The sequence below is a fragment of the Astatotilapia calliptera genome, chromosome 10 (genome assembly GCF_964374335.1).
Source record: "Astatotilapia calliptera chromosome 10, fAstCal68.1, whole genome shotgun sequence".
Lineage (NCBI taxonomy): Eukaryota > Metazoa > Chordata > Actinopteri > Cichliformes > Cichlidae > Astatotilapia > Astatotilapia calliptera.
The window spans coordinates 10,135,446-10,151,193 of record NC_137431.1 but is presented as its reverse complement, the minus strand read 5'-3'; the positions used below and the strand labels follow the sequence as shown (position 1 = coordinate 10,151,193).

The following is a 15,748-nucleotide window of genomic DNA, read 5'->3' as shown; positions in this document are numbered from 1 at the left end:
TGTTCATTTTATCTTGTGCTTGTATTTTATTGTTCTTATTCTGCCATTGTTTTACTAAGTGTTTTATCCTATTGTAAAGTGTCCTTGGGTGACTTGAAAGGCGCTCATAAATAAAATTTATTATTATTATTATTATTATTTCAACGAGATTAACGCTGACAGCACTAGTGGGAACACAACGAATATGACTGCACATTTACTCCGACATCATCCTAGTGTAAAGACAAGTGGAAGCAGACAAAAACAACAAGCACGCATGCTACAAACTTTACCCGAGTCATTTAGACAGCCGTTAGCACATGATTCTCCTTATGGGGACCTGATATGTTTAATATGCTGCTGAGAATATAGCCCAGAAGAAGCGTATAGTATAGCTTTTATTTTGGAAAGAGCCATTTCTCTGTAATAAACTCTCTTTTCCAAAGATGAGTGATTTCTCGATCAGATAGATTTATTTATTTTTATTACTTTGTTGTTTCAGCAACATTAAATTTAAAAACTGTACTTTTGAGTTAAAATATATATTTAGAATTTTAATAAATGACAAATTAAAAAGCATGAAAAAAATTTTTGTATCGAAAAAATATCGAACCGTGACACCAAAGTATCGAACCGAACTGTGAATTTTGTGTATCATTGCACCCCTAAAAAAAAAAATATATATATATATATGTATATTTTAGGGGTGCAACAATACCGATACCAGTATCGGCCTCGATACCACATTTTCTAAAGTACTCGTACTCATTAAAAGTCCCCCGATACCGAGGACCGATACCACGGTCTGAGACCTGTCTATGTTTGAGCGGCATGTAAGGGGTTAATCACAGGCGCTGAGTGCCCGCCCCCACGCTTATTAGCACAGAGGGGCATAGCTGATGCTGTAGCAGTGGGACGGAAAATAGTTGGGCATTTTAAACATTCCGCCTTAGCCTACTCCCGCCTCGAGGACATTCAGGGACAGCTCAACCAGCCAATAAAGAGACTGCAGCAGGACGTACAGACACGCTGGAACAGCACGTATTACATGCTCCAGTCCATATGTGTCAAACTCTGGCCCGCGGGCCAAATTTGTTCCATATTCAGTTTTCCAGCAAAACTTATTTGAGTCCATAAGAAAAGATTCATTCTTATATGTGGAGGAAGATTTTTTTTTTTCAATAAATATTAACGTTAGCCCGCGACTTTGTTCCAGTTTTGAATTTTGGCCCACTGTGTATTTGAGTTTGACACCCCTGCTCCAGTCCCTCATTGAGCAAAAGCGAGTGCACGAACTCCCTGACTATCTCACCGCTCACCAATGGGCTCTTATGGAGACGACTGTTGCCATCCTCGCCCCCTTTGAGGAACTAACTAAAAAAGTGTGCAGCTACGATGCACTAGCCTCTGATGTTATTTATTCTGTAATATGTTGCATGCAACATGCTTTTCATTTTAAATAAATGTTCTTAATTCCAAACTAGTCCCTTGTTTGTTTGTTTTTGTTAAATTATAGGACTAAAGCTGTTACCTGCAAATTTAAATCATGTTTTTATTAAGTACTCGGTATCGGTATCGGCGAGTACTGAAATGCAAGTACTCGTTTCCAAAAAAGTGGTATCGGTGCATCCCATATATCTATCTATATATATCTATATATATATATATATATATATATCTATATATATATATCTATATATATATATATATATATATATATATCTATATATATATATCTATATATATATATATATCTATATATATATATATATATCTATATATATATATATATATATCTATATATATATATATATATCTATATATATATATATATATAAGGAAATTATTATTTAGCAAATAAAGATGTACGGAAAAAAAACAAAAAACTGAAAGATGGAATAACTGAGCCTATTTGTCCATGAGTGCCTGCTTGGGCTCCTGCCTAGGTGCCAGTAAAGCATGCTGATGCAGGGGTGTGAGTTTCTTCCAACTGATGCCATTATACATTGTCAGTGTCTCTGCCTGTTTGTACTATTGAGTGGACTAGAGTATGCCAGGCTACAACAGCACTGTGGCCTATGCCAGCCACTGCTGGAACTGCCACCACCCAGAGAAGGGGCAGGTCATGGGACTGGCAAGTTTGTGGAGGCTTCTGCAGAAAAAAAGTCCTTACAAGCGGTCCCCTGAGGCATGTTGTCATGAGTAATACGCTTATAATCCTGAGCTCATTCTAGCACACGCATTACACTATGCTCACATCAGCTGCTGCTATTTTGTTACCCCCTGATTGTTTGTAGGTTTATTTCAGAGCAAATAGGTCACTGGAAGAGCCTAACTGGAGCAGAATTAAACTCAATAACCTGAATGTGGCTTTGACACCATGGACAATGGTAAACTATAACGCTTTTACAAATGACTTCATGGGACAATACAGCTGAATCCAAAATGGCACTGATGATGTGTCAACACGTCACAGTTTTGAATGTGTCTAGATTTTCCTTTGCCCAATTTGAAAATGTGCTCTCGCTTGTGTGATCACTAACAATGAGCCCCGTGCTCTCATCCCAAACTTTGGCCACACATATTAGACTATTTGTCAAATGACTGCAGACCTTTGAAAGGGGCTTTGTGACAGAAGGGACATGTTATTACATCTCAGACCATTAACTGTAGCAAAGTACAGAGTTGGCTTATTGTCTCTTCGAGTGAACTGACTTATTGTGTGCCAGAGATTGCAGCCACATGTGAAATAGATGGAACCCGAACAGAAGTCCCATTATCCCAATAAATCTAGCCCTTGCATTTGATTTCAGACTACCTTCTTTTACACATAAACGTGATTTCTCTGCAGTTTCATCATTGTGACCAGCTGACTCAAAGGCTGTGGTAACATCCCTTATAATAGTATGTTTTTATCAGAACCTGGAATATATCTGGGCTTTAGTTCTTAATATTGTAATATTTGTCCAGTTTTATTGCTTGTTTTGCAAAAAAAAAAAAAAAAAAAAAAAGCAAATAAATGTGAGAATTTGTGGAAGGTCTCTGTTTCATAGGGACAAGTCCATTGCCCTCTTCAATATGATTTACACAAGCCACTCAACTCTTATCCACATGTATATAACATGGCTGAAAACCCAGATAAGTGTTTAGAATTATGTGCTGAAAGGCGAGGACATGCATATAAGCGCACATTAGGCTCCATAAATAGTGCTTTTTACACCATGCTGCCACTGAAATTGTCCGGTTTTAGCACTAAGCTTGTAAAATGAATGAGTGAGCCAGTGTGCCTAAGCCACTATCCCTAAGCTTTAGATGTGCTCATGTATTACTCTAACAAAAGTGGATAACTCCCTATACTTAGGCAAAAATTGGATAGCACACTGCCTGCTCTTGCCGTGCCAGTGAGTCTGGGCAACAGAGTGCTGAAGCAGCAGGTTTGGAGGTGGTGATGTGTGTGTAAATTTGTGCTTAAAACTACAAGTTTATAAACGCACATAAAGAAAGTTTTCTTAATTAGCTTGGCGTCGCTCGTGGCTTCTTTTCAGCTGAGTGTCCACCGGCAGAACCAGGGGATCTTGACTTGAAACTTCAGGGATCGTTATGGAGGCAGAAATAGAAAGTGGTGGTAGAGCGCTGTTGCTCTCACTGGGTCTTACCCAGTCTATGTGATTCATAGAGCAGGTAGAGTGCTATGCATCGGGGGGGAGGAGAGGCTGGCTAGGGGCCAGTTCCACTTCAACCTCAGTTGGTTGGGCAGCTCAGGCCGGCATCAGAGTAAGCCCGGGGGTCATCTTTCCATCATATTGTGATGGGGACTGAGAGCCGCTGAACCTCCCTCTAACTAGTGTTCTGCCCTTCAATGATGGATGGCACTTGAGGGACTGGAATTGTACTGTATGGGTCTGACATGCATTTCCTTATTTCCAGTGAGTCTCACAGGGACAGAGTCGCTCTCGCTTTAAGGCTTTCTTACAGATATCGCAGAATTCACTACAGTTCGGGGACCATACAAACTCAATGAGGCCTGCATCCAGTGAAACTGAAACTGTCCTCTGAACACAGAATGAAAAGGAACCGTGCGTTTTTTTTAATCTCTCTCGCTTTTTCCTCTGGTGGAAGAATCAATTCTTAATTTGCAGTTTTATGTTAACATGGTATATCAGGCAGTCAATAGCATACATGCCTCGAGCTAAATAAAATGACCTGAATTAGTCTTGCTTACCCTCATGGCCAAATATAATACAGTTGTGCATTTAAGGTGACATCACTGACATTTTACTTCCATACTGAACTAAATCATCAGGATATTTCCAGGGCCCTGCCCGTGTTTTTGATCCATGTTGCACCTCACTGATTATTTAATCAATTCTTAAATTCTTTGGATCTTTCAAAACTCTGTTTAAAGCTACATTATATAGTGGACTATCCCTAAATAGTCCTTGTTTCAAGGCAAAGTAATTCTGACAGAATATTGCATGACTACGCAGCTCGGTCTCACCATGGATTCCTGTTAGATCTTCGGTCTAATTAGAGCGTGTATTGACTCTGCTGTTTAATCGTGACTGATATTTTCTAGTTCCCAACTACAGAGCTGGAACAGAGACATGTACTGTTGGTTTTCATGCAACCTCTTTTAACTTTAGAAATTATATCTTTTTCTTTCCTTTTTTTTTTTTTCAATTTCCCTTTGGGTAACTTCCTCTTGGATGGTCATGCCATGTGCAAGGCCCCAACACTTGTCACTCATCTTGATGAGCTGTCTACTGAAACAGTATCTAGCCTGGAGATGAGGTACCCATCAAACATACAGCCGCCACAGGCCCTGAGAAAACAGATGGCGAGAGAAGACACTTTAATGAAAAGAAAAATCTTCAGATGTTTACTCTTGTTGTGCCTTTGGTATTTGCTTTTTTCCTTCAGGTATTGATTTACCACTTAGTTATTTTTATTACCATGGCACTTGATTGCCTCCCACTAAGCATAATTACATGGTAGTTAAAATGTAACACTAAAAAAAAAAAAAAAAGACATGTTTTAGCCAAACAGGGACTGCATGCCATGCACACCCAGGGTCACAGACAGACCCAGACGACTGCTGTGTACATGACCCAATTTGCCCATCAGTGCATTAAATTTTCATTTTATTATCTCATAATGAAGTATATGTCCTGGCCATTTATGACATTTTAAGCTGATAAAACATTTATGGTGCTCCTTTAAAAGTGCCTTTAATATATTAGATGTTACTTAAGTGAAGGTGTGGTCCTCATTCTAGTAACCAAAATACTCAGTCTCCCAGACAGGCCACATTACAACTACTCCTGATTCTCCACTGAGAAAATATTAAGTTCATTTTGTTATTTTATTAGATGATTACTTCAGTAATGTCAAAAAAACATCAAAGTTGACTATTCTTCACCAAACAAAAGCTTCATAAAAGTCAAACAGTAGCAGCTAAACGCAACAGATCAGAACAACAGGAGAGGGCCGAATCAAGCTGGTGTTAAAAGCTTGATGACCCCCTGCCGTCTTCGTGCATATTTAAAAACTGAAATTTTCATTTTCCTTTAATAATTACATATTCAATCATGTTTTTGATTCCATGTGTTATTTTTCCCCTTTCCCTAATCAAAGCCTTGTCAAAAAAAAAAAAGAGGATAAATGGGTGGAGAAGCACTGGGAGATTGCCGCTGTTCTTTTCCTGTAGAATTTCTGCTACACAAAAGGCAATTTTCATATTCCGCTGTGCTACAAATTTGAATTGTCCTGCTCCAAACACATAGCTGTATTGTTGAGAGCATTGTGGTAACAGAGCTTTCCATCTCACTGCGTTAGTATGCTGACTTTCCAGAGAATTGTCAGTCATGCAGCAACACTATCTACAGTAAATAGTCGAATAAAGCTTTGCCTCTCCTGGGTCATTATTTATCTGCCACATGGGCGGCTTACGCGATTCTAAAGATCGGATTTTGTGAGATTATGTCAATGTTTGTCCATACTGGTGGTGGAAATTATGTACCTCCTGTTAATGTTTTATTTAAAGTTTTTCATAATAGCTTTATATCGCATCAATACATGGCCTTCAGTACATGTAGATGAAAAGATACTCTGCTATAAATCCAAGTCTGCCACATTGGTTTCTGGTTAAAGGATATGAATTAAGATTAGGTGTTAAAAGTCATCACGGAACATGCCGTAGGCGAGGTTCTGTAACCTACTAAAAATATATCACCTCAGATTGGATACAGTCTCTGTGTGTGACTTTATCATTTCTATTCTTTTTATTCAAAGCCCTGTGCAGGTGTAGGCTAATTAGCAGCTAATGTTAGTGCTCCCAAGTTAACCATGTCTCACATTGCAGACTGCTGAGATCAAAGGCAGAATTAGCAAAGCGATACCATCTTGATCGAAAGGTGAGGAAGAACAACAAATGGATTATGGAATACATCCGTGTTGCATGTCAATAAGATCAATGAGCGAAAGATAGTGAGCATCAAAGTTCTGCATAGAAATATACTCCAGGGGAAAATCCTGAGAAGGAAATAATTCCTCTTTGATAATTAGACATGGACATCACATGTAAGGAAGGCTTTGATTTTCTTATTGATGAGGGAAAAAATGTTTCCAGTGCAACCACTTTTTTTTTTTTTTTTTTTGCTGTCATTTGAAAAGCAGAACATTAATATTCATTAAGTATATTGTGCTTCTTGGAACTTGAATTCGACAAACACTAACAGGCCGGGGACTCAATGTTTAGATTTTCTTTTCAGCATTTACAAAATGAAACATCTTCTACCTGCTAGTATGTGGCCATGAAGTGCTGCCACTCTGAAAGGGGCCATAGAAAGGGCCTAAAGCAGGAAAGGAAAGCTTCAAAGGCAGGGACTAAGAAAGAGACATTCAGACAAGAGGAAGAAAGAACGTTTGGGTGTGAGACAGGAATAGACAAGTGACTCTTGAAGTAAATGTCACACAGTAATCAGAGAATGGCTTGGGTGATGAAACGCTCCGCTTAATTATCATGACAATATTTCCCAACCGTAAACTTCACATAAAAGGTATTTTTGGTGGTCACATTTCTCGGCTTCATCTTCTCTTCCAACCTCAGCACTGTCACCAGTCATTACACCATTTTGCCTTTTAATAATCAATTAATTTGCTCCAGCAACTGACTTCAGACAGACACATAGGAGCACAAAGGATAGCAGTTGATCAGATTATTAGCTAGAAATCAAGTTTTTATATGCTGATGACAGTCACAATGTTATATAGTTGTATCAAGGAAAAAAAAAGAACACTTGATTATTGAGCATTCAGTCACAACCCAACACCACAGGGATTTTGTCTGCATCTCCAGGAGTATTTCTAATTAAATTATAAGGAAAACTGAATGGGAAATTTGAGGTTTCCTATTTCAGGAGTAAGAGAACCACAGCGCGGAAGAAGCAAAGTGGGTTTAAATATAATTATGCAAGTATAAATATATTATAAGACTGCAAAAAGCACTGGCAAAAAAACCTGCAAAGCTAAAATGTGTATGTAATCATTTTACTTCTTATTTAATTTAAGATGTTCTTCGACTGTATTGACAGTGACAAATAATTCATGTCCCTTTATATTGTATTTAACTGTGTTTAGCATCGTAGTTAACATATTTCTGAAACTGTATATTTTAATCACAATCAGTGTCTCCCTGCTTAGCATTACATCCTTCATCAAATGTGGCACAGCCCACGGTAAAGATTTAAATGAACAGCATTAATAAAATACCTGCATTGGCCTGAAGAACATATGCAAATTTCAAGATTTACAGTAGATCACTGATGTCTAACTAATGTGATTCAAACTCAATGCGCACATTCAACTCTGTCCCCGAAGCTCTCTCTGAATGAATATGAGAGTGAATACAGCATACAGAGTAATACTGTTTATAGTCTCCAAGCTTCCAAGCTGACTGCCTTAATAAAAGATTTAGGTGAAGTGATATAGGTAATTAGTTTTACTTTAGTAGCGTAAAACATGCAGAGTAACAAGCATGATACATCCACATATATATGGACATGAACTTTATGCTAAGTTTGGGCTTTTAAGGATTCTTTTCATTTCTTTTTTCACCCCCACTAATATTTGTTTGAATGTCCCTCAGCAAGTTTCACCTCAGTCAGATGCTTGTGGTAGCCATCAGCAAGCTTCTGGCAAAACTTCTGGCTGGATATCTGACCGCTCTTTCTCGCAGAATTGGCAGAGTTAATTTATTTATTTATTTATTCGGCACAGACCTGTTTTTTAAGCATATTCAGCAACTCTTCAGTAGGACTGAGGTTAGGGCTATTCTCTAGTGTTATCATATGAAGCACAATGATTAAATCAAAGGTTATTTGTAATGATAAAATAAAATAAAATTCTCAAGAATCCTTTTTTTTTTTTTTAAACAATCCCTGTCAACCTTTTAATACTGAGAAGTTGTTGTGAAACATTAGCTTACCTTAAAGAAATAATCTATCACAGGGATAACACAGAGATACAAATAGCCATTCATGTTTAAATCCACATTCACAGCCAACTTAAAATTATCTGTTAAGTCATGCTTTTGGACTGTGGAGGGAAATGAGAGACTCCAACGTCCAACGAGGCAAAATTTGCTTCAGATGCTATATCATGCTACTCCTTTGAATATGTCTCATAGATAAAGGTATAATAATCATGCTTTTGTCCTAACCTAAATATGCCCCCAGTCAGTTTACAAAGAGTCACTCTCTGCAAGCTCTTTATTGAGATTGGTTAACATGGTGATTAAGCCTTTTTTTTAACTTTATTTCTTTCTTCCAAAATCCATTTGACCTTAGTTGCAAATAATATTTGATATTAAACAGATTCCCCAGTCTCTGGCGACCTTGTTGCTGGTTACAGGAATGCAATAGCTTGAATTTAAGTTTCGTGATAATGAAATGATATGTTGAACTTACTCGGTAGTACAGGCCCCAGGTGTTACAGATCAATACTGTCAAGTTTCAGGATCCAATCTCCAGTCCGTAATTGGCCGGCAAGCCAAACATACAACTGTCAGCAGAAGCATGAAGCTTTTCTCCACACACATTTTTCAAACACATGTTTGTGCACTAACAGAGAAACAATTATATCACTCACGAAACAAAGCGTATTGCTATCTTTCCCAGCCTATCACCTGTGTTTTGAATCTATTTTATCTGAAGACGCCTTGCGTATGTGTCACAGTTTGACAAAGCCTTAGTATTGGTTGACATATCACACCGCATATCAACTTCTCAATTGGAGGAGCTGGTGCATAGCGTGATCTGTCAGCAGGTGCTAAGGCTTTGTCAGACGCAGTGACACAAAAGGCAGTTTTCAAATACAGGAACTCTAAGACAAAATGGTGGATGGTGAGAGAACTGACAGGAGGTGTACCATCACCCAATGAACCATCTACAGCATATTTTCCTGACGTGCGGCTGGCCGACATGTCCACTCATCAGCCTCTGTCAGCGAGAGGCCAGCCCGCTCAGCAAGCTGAGAATTCAGATCTTAAAGAGTCTTTGAAGGAGGTTCTGACATGCGTTTTAAAACTCAATACACATTCTTATCCTGCCATCATGTTCTGTACAGTTTCACTGAGAATTGCTGAACCTGTCTCCACCAAAACAATCAACCATTAAGAGTTCAAACAGACTGAAGTTTTTCGTTAACAGAAACTAAACTATGCTTAACATCGTCATCTTTAGAGCATCATTTCATGAAAGAAAAACATACTGATCTTGAAAGCGGGGGTTGTTCCACAAAAACGATGCTTTAAGAAATCTACATCATCTTTAGCCACAGTATTATAACAAAAAGAGCTTTACCGTGCTTTATCTCACCCATCAGTTTCTGTGTAGTTAAGGTGACAAAGCTTACAAGCCTGCATGTTCTAGTTAGGCTGGCAAGATGTGAAAGTGCACGTCTGAGGTTACAAACTCTGTTTTTGTTCTTCTGGATTCCATTACAATGAGCAAGGAAAATGTGCATGTCAACACTATGTTTGTGCACTTGTAGCAAGTTTCAGTCCTTTAAAAATGTACTCCTCTGGAGAGAAAAAAATGTTTTTGGTAGCTTCTGCTTACTGTGCTTACTGAGAACACTTGAATAACAAGGCTTGACATGTCATAGCTAAAGAAATACAAAATCCTGGTTTCTTGTTTTTCTTCCCAGAGGATGACAGCCACACTATGCATTCACACCCAGTTATTATACCGATAGCCACCACACACACACACACACACACACACACTAACGTCTGTGATCTGGGATATTTCTTCTTCTTCCTTTTGTTTGTTGGAACTTCTGTAGTCATTTACCTCATAAACTGTTTGCAGGTACCACAAATATACCGTTGATATCTCTTGCACACTCCCAAATGATTGTAGCTGGGTTTTTTCCACTGTTATCCCTCCGTAAGCTGTAGGTCTCTCATATTTGTTCACCATCGATCATAGCGGTCTGGCGCGTACGCTGGAAAGCAGCCGGTGGGGAGAGGCAGCATTTGCAATCAAACAGAGAGGAGCAGTGTGAAATCTCAGGAAGAGGCAGCTTCCCCCATACCCGTGGGCAGGGGATCAGACGATGAGGAAGCCTGCCTCAGACACTCAACACCTCCCACTGGCACCCTGATGCAAGCAGCATGCAAACCCACCCCTCACATGTATCTGTCAGCCAGGGGGTTAAGCTCTGTGTGTACCCCCACTCTGTAACTGCACTGTGGAGTACATGTTATGCTACTGCAGCTGAGGTGCTTTTAGAAGCTTGGCTAAGGTTCACTGCAAGTCGCTGATGTGGTTCTGAATTTGGGAGAAGGTAGAAATTGCTGTTTTTCTTTTCCATGATATTGCTTTAAGCAAGCAGATGGGACTGACCCACTATAAAAGGAGAACGCTACAGGTGCAATCTTTCTGTGAGTCTAGAGGAAAAGGATTCTGCTGTGCAGAAAGGAAGCAATGTCATTGAGTCACTGCTCTTCAAAACCAAATCGCAAGCTCTCTAAATCCAGTCAGCCTGTTTCAGCCACTGGCATAATAGTGCTGTGGTTTGCCCATCTGTTCTCAATTGTCCACCTTGGCTCGCCATCCATGACATACACGACTATAAACTCTAAAGGGTTTGTTCCAGACTGTGAGCAGATTTATTTCAGGTATAGGTACAGCAGAAAACAGGCTTGAGTGGGTGAGAAAATACCTATTTTCCCACTGCGCCTTTGGCTGCTCCTTCAACCTGTGGTTGACCCATTTGCTTCATTGTGTCCACCAAATATTCAAACAATGATCATTTCAGCTAAGCGTGGGAGTGTGTTTTGATGCACAGAGTGGACAGTTTTGTGCCACACTGTAAGTGGACTGTAGTACAGCTACAGATGGCTAATGGCCACAGCAAAAGGCGGACACAAAAGTATAATTACCAATATTGATTTTGTGTGTGTGTGTGTGTGAAAATGGATTTGAGTGTGACAGAAAGGTCAGTAGAAGCAAATGTAAAAATTTGTGCTTTCACAAATGAGACACACTATCATAACATTCTGTCATCACTACACAATAACTAATCCATTATTATTGCACGTTAAAAACTGTTTTGAGCTGACATGGGTGGCTGGGAATGACACGCACTGCAGAGTGCTAATGACAGCATGCAGCAGCACAGCGAGCTGAAGTTGAATATACCCCTGCTATTCGCTAAATTGTGCATTAAGAACAGCTTGTATGTCAAAGCTAGATTATAAATAAAACCATATGAAATTTAGATAAAGCACTAACAGTCAAGGTAATGGCCTACTAAAATATCTGACATTAAAGTATCTGCTGTATGTTCTCGCTTAATGACGTGTGATATGTACTTTGGCACCGTCGGAAGAAAATGGCAGACTTTGGCAAGCTAGTCGTGTATTTAGCTGTCACTGCTGATTTTCTGGCCCTTGATGATGATGAGCGTGGCTCAGAATGTGCTCTAATTCCTGTCAGTGGTGCATGGCATCATTTCACATTACATGTTTTCTTTTAGTTAAATAATTCCACATTATATTTTGTAAAAAAAATAAAAAATACAGCCGACCTGAAGTCAATAACCAACCTGACAGTGAGTGAAGACGTCACAGTATTCAGTGTTCCCCTATATGGCATTTATCTCTACTGAGTTCAAAGAGAAATCATAAATTAAACAGACCAACAGGACATTTGTGAATTTCAGGAGTTTGCGGTCCTATATGCAGACACATAATGGCAATGCCTAATTTATAAGGAACATGCCCAGTTGTGGCATGTGAAGTCTCTCGGAAACCAGTACAGTGAAGTCTTTCCTTTTTCCTGTACAGTAATTCGTAGATGTGGAGCTGTGCTGATTTTAACACGAGGCCCTCTTGGTGTGGCATAAACCTCCTGGAAGCTGTGGAGAGGTTTTAATCAAGTGTGAAATCCTTTTGGGGTAGATTCCTACACAACTGTGCCTGCGCTTAGAAACAGACTCCTCAACCCTCTCTCCAGCTCTCTTCCCATGAACATCTTTTTGTAGCAAGAGTCCACTTTGCTGCAGCGATGCATACAGACAATGCTCTTAGCGGAACTGAGAAAATGAAACTCCAGTCATCTTGCATGAGGCAATAAACACACACACACACACACACACACACACACACACCTCAACGTGTACATGCTCGCATCCCTCATTTATTGTAGCTCCTTGTTCTTAATCAACCATAAAAGTGTTGTTCATTCTTATGAAATTAATATTAGTTCGCTGACACTGACCTACTAAACAGATATAGGAATTTGCCACTTAAGCATAATGATGTAATTAAGCATGAGTAAGAACAGTGCTCAGTTGTGAAGTGAAAGTATTAAATAGCCTAAACATCTAGCTGTTTAGGATTACAGGAACAATGAGATTAACTGCAACAATAGATGCCCGATCATTATTATTATTATTTTAATAAACAAAGAGGTAATTGTATGTAGCTTACCCAGGGGAAATGAATATTTTAGACACAAATAGGGACAATGAATTAAGCTAAATGCCATGCTTTTATTTTTAGTAAACATCAGAGCTTTTAACATCTTTAGCACACAAGCTTTTCCCACTTTCGCCTTTGATTGACTGAATTTTCGTTGAACCAGATGCTGTGCTTTTTTCTCTGTGTTTTTTCCCGTAGCCTCAGAGATCTGGCATTTTTGTGAGATAATTATCTTGCCACTGGTCATGAGCACAATACTGATGTTGTGTCTCACAGGCTTACAGTCAAACTGGCATTTTCTCTGTTAGCTGTGAACCGCTGCCTCTAATACGTCACCTCTTGTGGTTACATCATTCACATGCACCAGCTTCTTTCAGCAGCGGACTTTCTGCTTTCTCAACAAGAACATTTGCTCTCATTCGCGCGCCGTCCTGTAGCCGCAAAACAAGACAGCTCTCCCACGACGGATGTCTCGTTCGATGGTGTGGTCACTATTGTGGCATTTGCAGTAATGCATTTATCACGGCAATCAAAAGTTTACACATCAGCGACATTGCACGCACACGCAGATCTCAGCTGTCTGCTCTTCAGACATTGATCTGGCCATCTCAGGCTGAGTCTGAAGGGATAACAAAGATAAATTGAGTGGTATTTAAATTTAATATGGGCTGTATGTTTAGTTTGTCAACAGGTGGTCTGCTTAACCAGTCTGCTGCCTGGCACCTGAACATTAGCGATGAATAAATAAATGGGGCCTTTGTCGCTTTTACAAGCATGAGAGAAACATGTGAGTTGTGAGAGCTAGCTGAAGCAAACTTATTTTGGAAGATTTCACAGCTTCCACAGTGAAACGAGGTCACTGGGTCGTGGACCCATTTATTTAATTAGGAACAGTTGAATAAAAAATTGATGAGAATCAAGGGCAGGGGAACTCATTTCAGTACTGTCAATCAATAACTCATTCAGCAATGGTTTTGCCCAGAGGGATCGAGCTATTCTCTCTGTAACCAAACACTGTACTTCCCCAGTATGTGTGGCTGTTCCATTATGTCCATTCCTGTAGTATTTTTTTTTTTCATGTTGACACCTGCTTGGAGCATCAGTTGCAGCATGCAAATCACAACTAATAGAAATTAACTCACTGCTGTTGAACATGTTAACAACACGATGATATATTACAAACATAGCAGACAAACTGCTGTTGGATACTTCTAAATGACATAGACACAGCATGCCGTCTCTTGAATGTATCACATCAGCTCGTGGGCTACACACACACACACACAGTAGTGCTCATTACACAGTGCATAGCAACAGCTACATAGCAACTGCTGCTTACTGCTTAGCAACAGCTGCAAAGATCTCAAGGAGGGGGGTGGGTTTCACGGGGTGTTTCAAATGACACCATTTCTGTTCACAAATGCCTTTTTACAACTTTTTTTTAAATGAAAATTGCTCCAGTGTTTGTCGCTGTGAAACTCCCTCTGATGGTGCTTTTCTTCTCTCTCCTGCCCACAGATATCCGCTCCCTCCCTGATGTGGCAATGACTGGAAACTGCACAACCGAGTGCAGTGAACTGGGCCATTCAGACGCCTGCTGGATGCCTGGGCATCCCTCCCCTGTACGCAAGACCAGGAACCCCCCGAAACTCTCCACCTTCGTGCCTTACCAAGACAGAGGGAGCCTGGGACGCCTGGCTAATGGGAACGCCAGGCTGGGTGGTGAGGAGCATCGGCCGCGCCTTCCGCCCTCCCGCAGTGCCTATTCCAGCAGTGGTCATGATGCCAATCAGGACTGCCCCTTAGAGGAGGTGCCCCTGAGCGTAGCCTCTGAGTTTCCACCCACCTCTCCTTCTGCTCACACTCCAAAAAGAGAAATTTACCTGTGAGGAACATATTCATCTGATCAATACACAATTAAAGAAAATACACACTCCCCTCAAGAAGGAGAAACAGGCTGTCCACACATTGAAGCCAATGCCCAATCTGAAGTTAACAATATAGGCTGTGACCCATTCGATCACTGCTTTTCTCATTTTCTCCTTAAAATATTAATTTATTAGCATATTTATGAGTGACTCCACAAAGTTAATTGATGCACTCACTCATTTATTTATTGGAAATCTTGATGGGATACAATTCAGTCAGATGAATAGGAAACACAGATTGAACCTAATCATTACTGTAGTTAGCAAAGTCCCATTCTGTGAAGTGATCTCTTGAAACTGAAAGTTGTGATCAGTGCTCTTGTGCCATTGCTACATCTAATTTAATAGACAGCCAGTCAGGCCATATCAAAAGGCTTAACACTTTTGACTAACAATCAAATAAAATGGTCTATCTTAATGTACAGTGCTGTAAATACATTTGAATGGTGTGTTCTACATATATTTTTGTCTGGCATAAGCTGAAAAAAAATGCCTCAGAGTTTTAGCATATTTAAGCTTTTCTTTATGCTGCTGTTTAAACTTGATTAAAAACCATCTCCCGGAGTGGAGCTCAATATTGTGGAAGGCATTTATCCGCTTCACACAATCACACACACGCACCCCCTTCGACCCCTAATCATAGTAGAATGGCCTTTACCTCTGCTCCCTGTAGAGCTCTTCCACTTGGTGGAGAGAGCTGTGTGGCAGCATTTAAACTGACATTATGTCCCACTGACTCGCAGCACTGTGACCTATCGTTCATCATGAAAACGGTTGACTTGGCCACAGTACCCCAGAGTCACAATGACCAAACGCAGAGTACTCGCGAGACACGTTCTGATTGGCTTTTTAC

General features: G+C 39.9%; 1 protein-coding gene across 2 annotated transcripts in view; it reads left to right on the top strand.

Moving 5' to 3' along the window:
* Positions 1–15,180, top strand: part of pcdh1a (protocadherin 1a) — a 113,449-nt gene extending 98,269 nt beyond the window's left edge. For both annotated transcript variants that reach the window (XM_026182570.2, XM_080307017.1), the window contains one exon: positions 14,486–15,180. In XM_026182570.2, the coding sequence (XP_026038355.1) occupies positions 14,486–14,856 (371 nt within the window). In that variant the 3' untranslated portion in view covers positions 14,857–15,180. The remainder of the gene's footprint in view (positions 1–14,485) is intronic.
* The last annotated feature ends 568 nt before the right edge of the window (positions 15,181–15,748 follow it).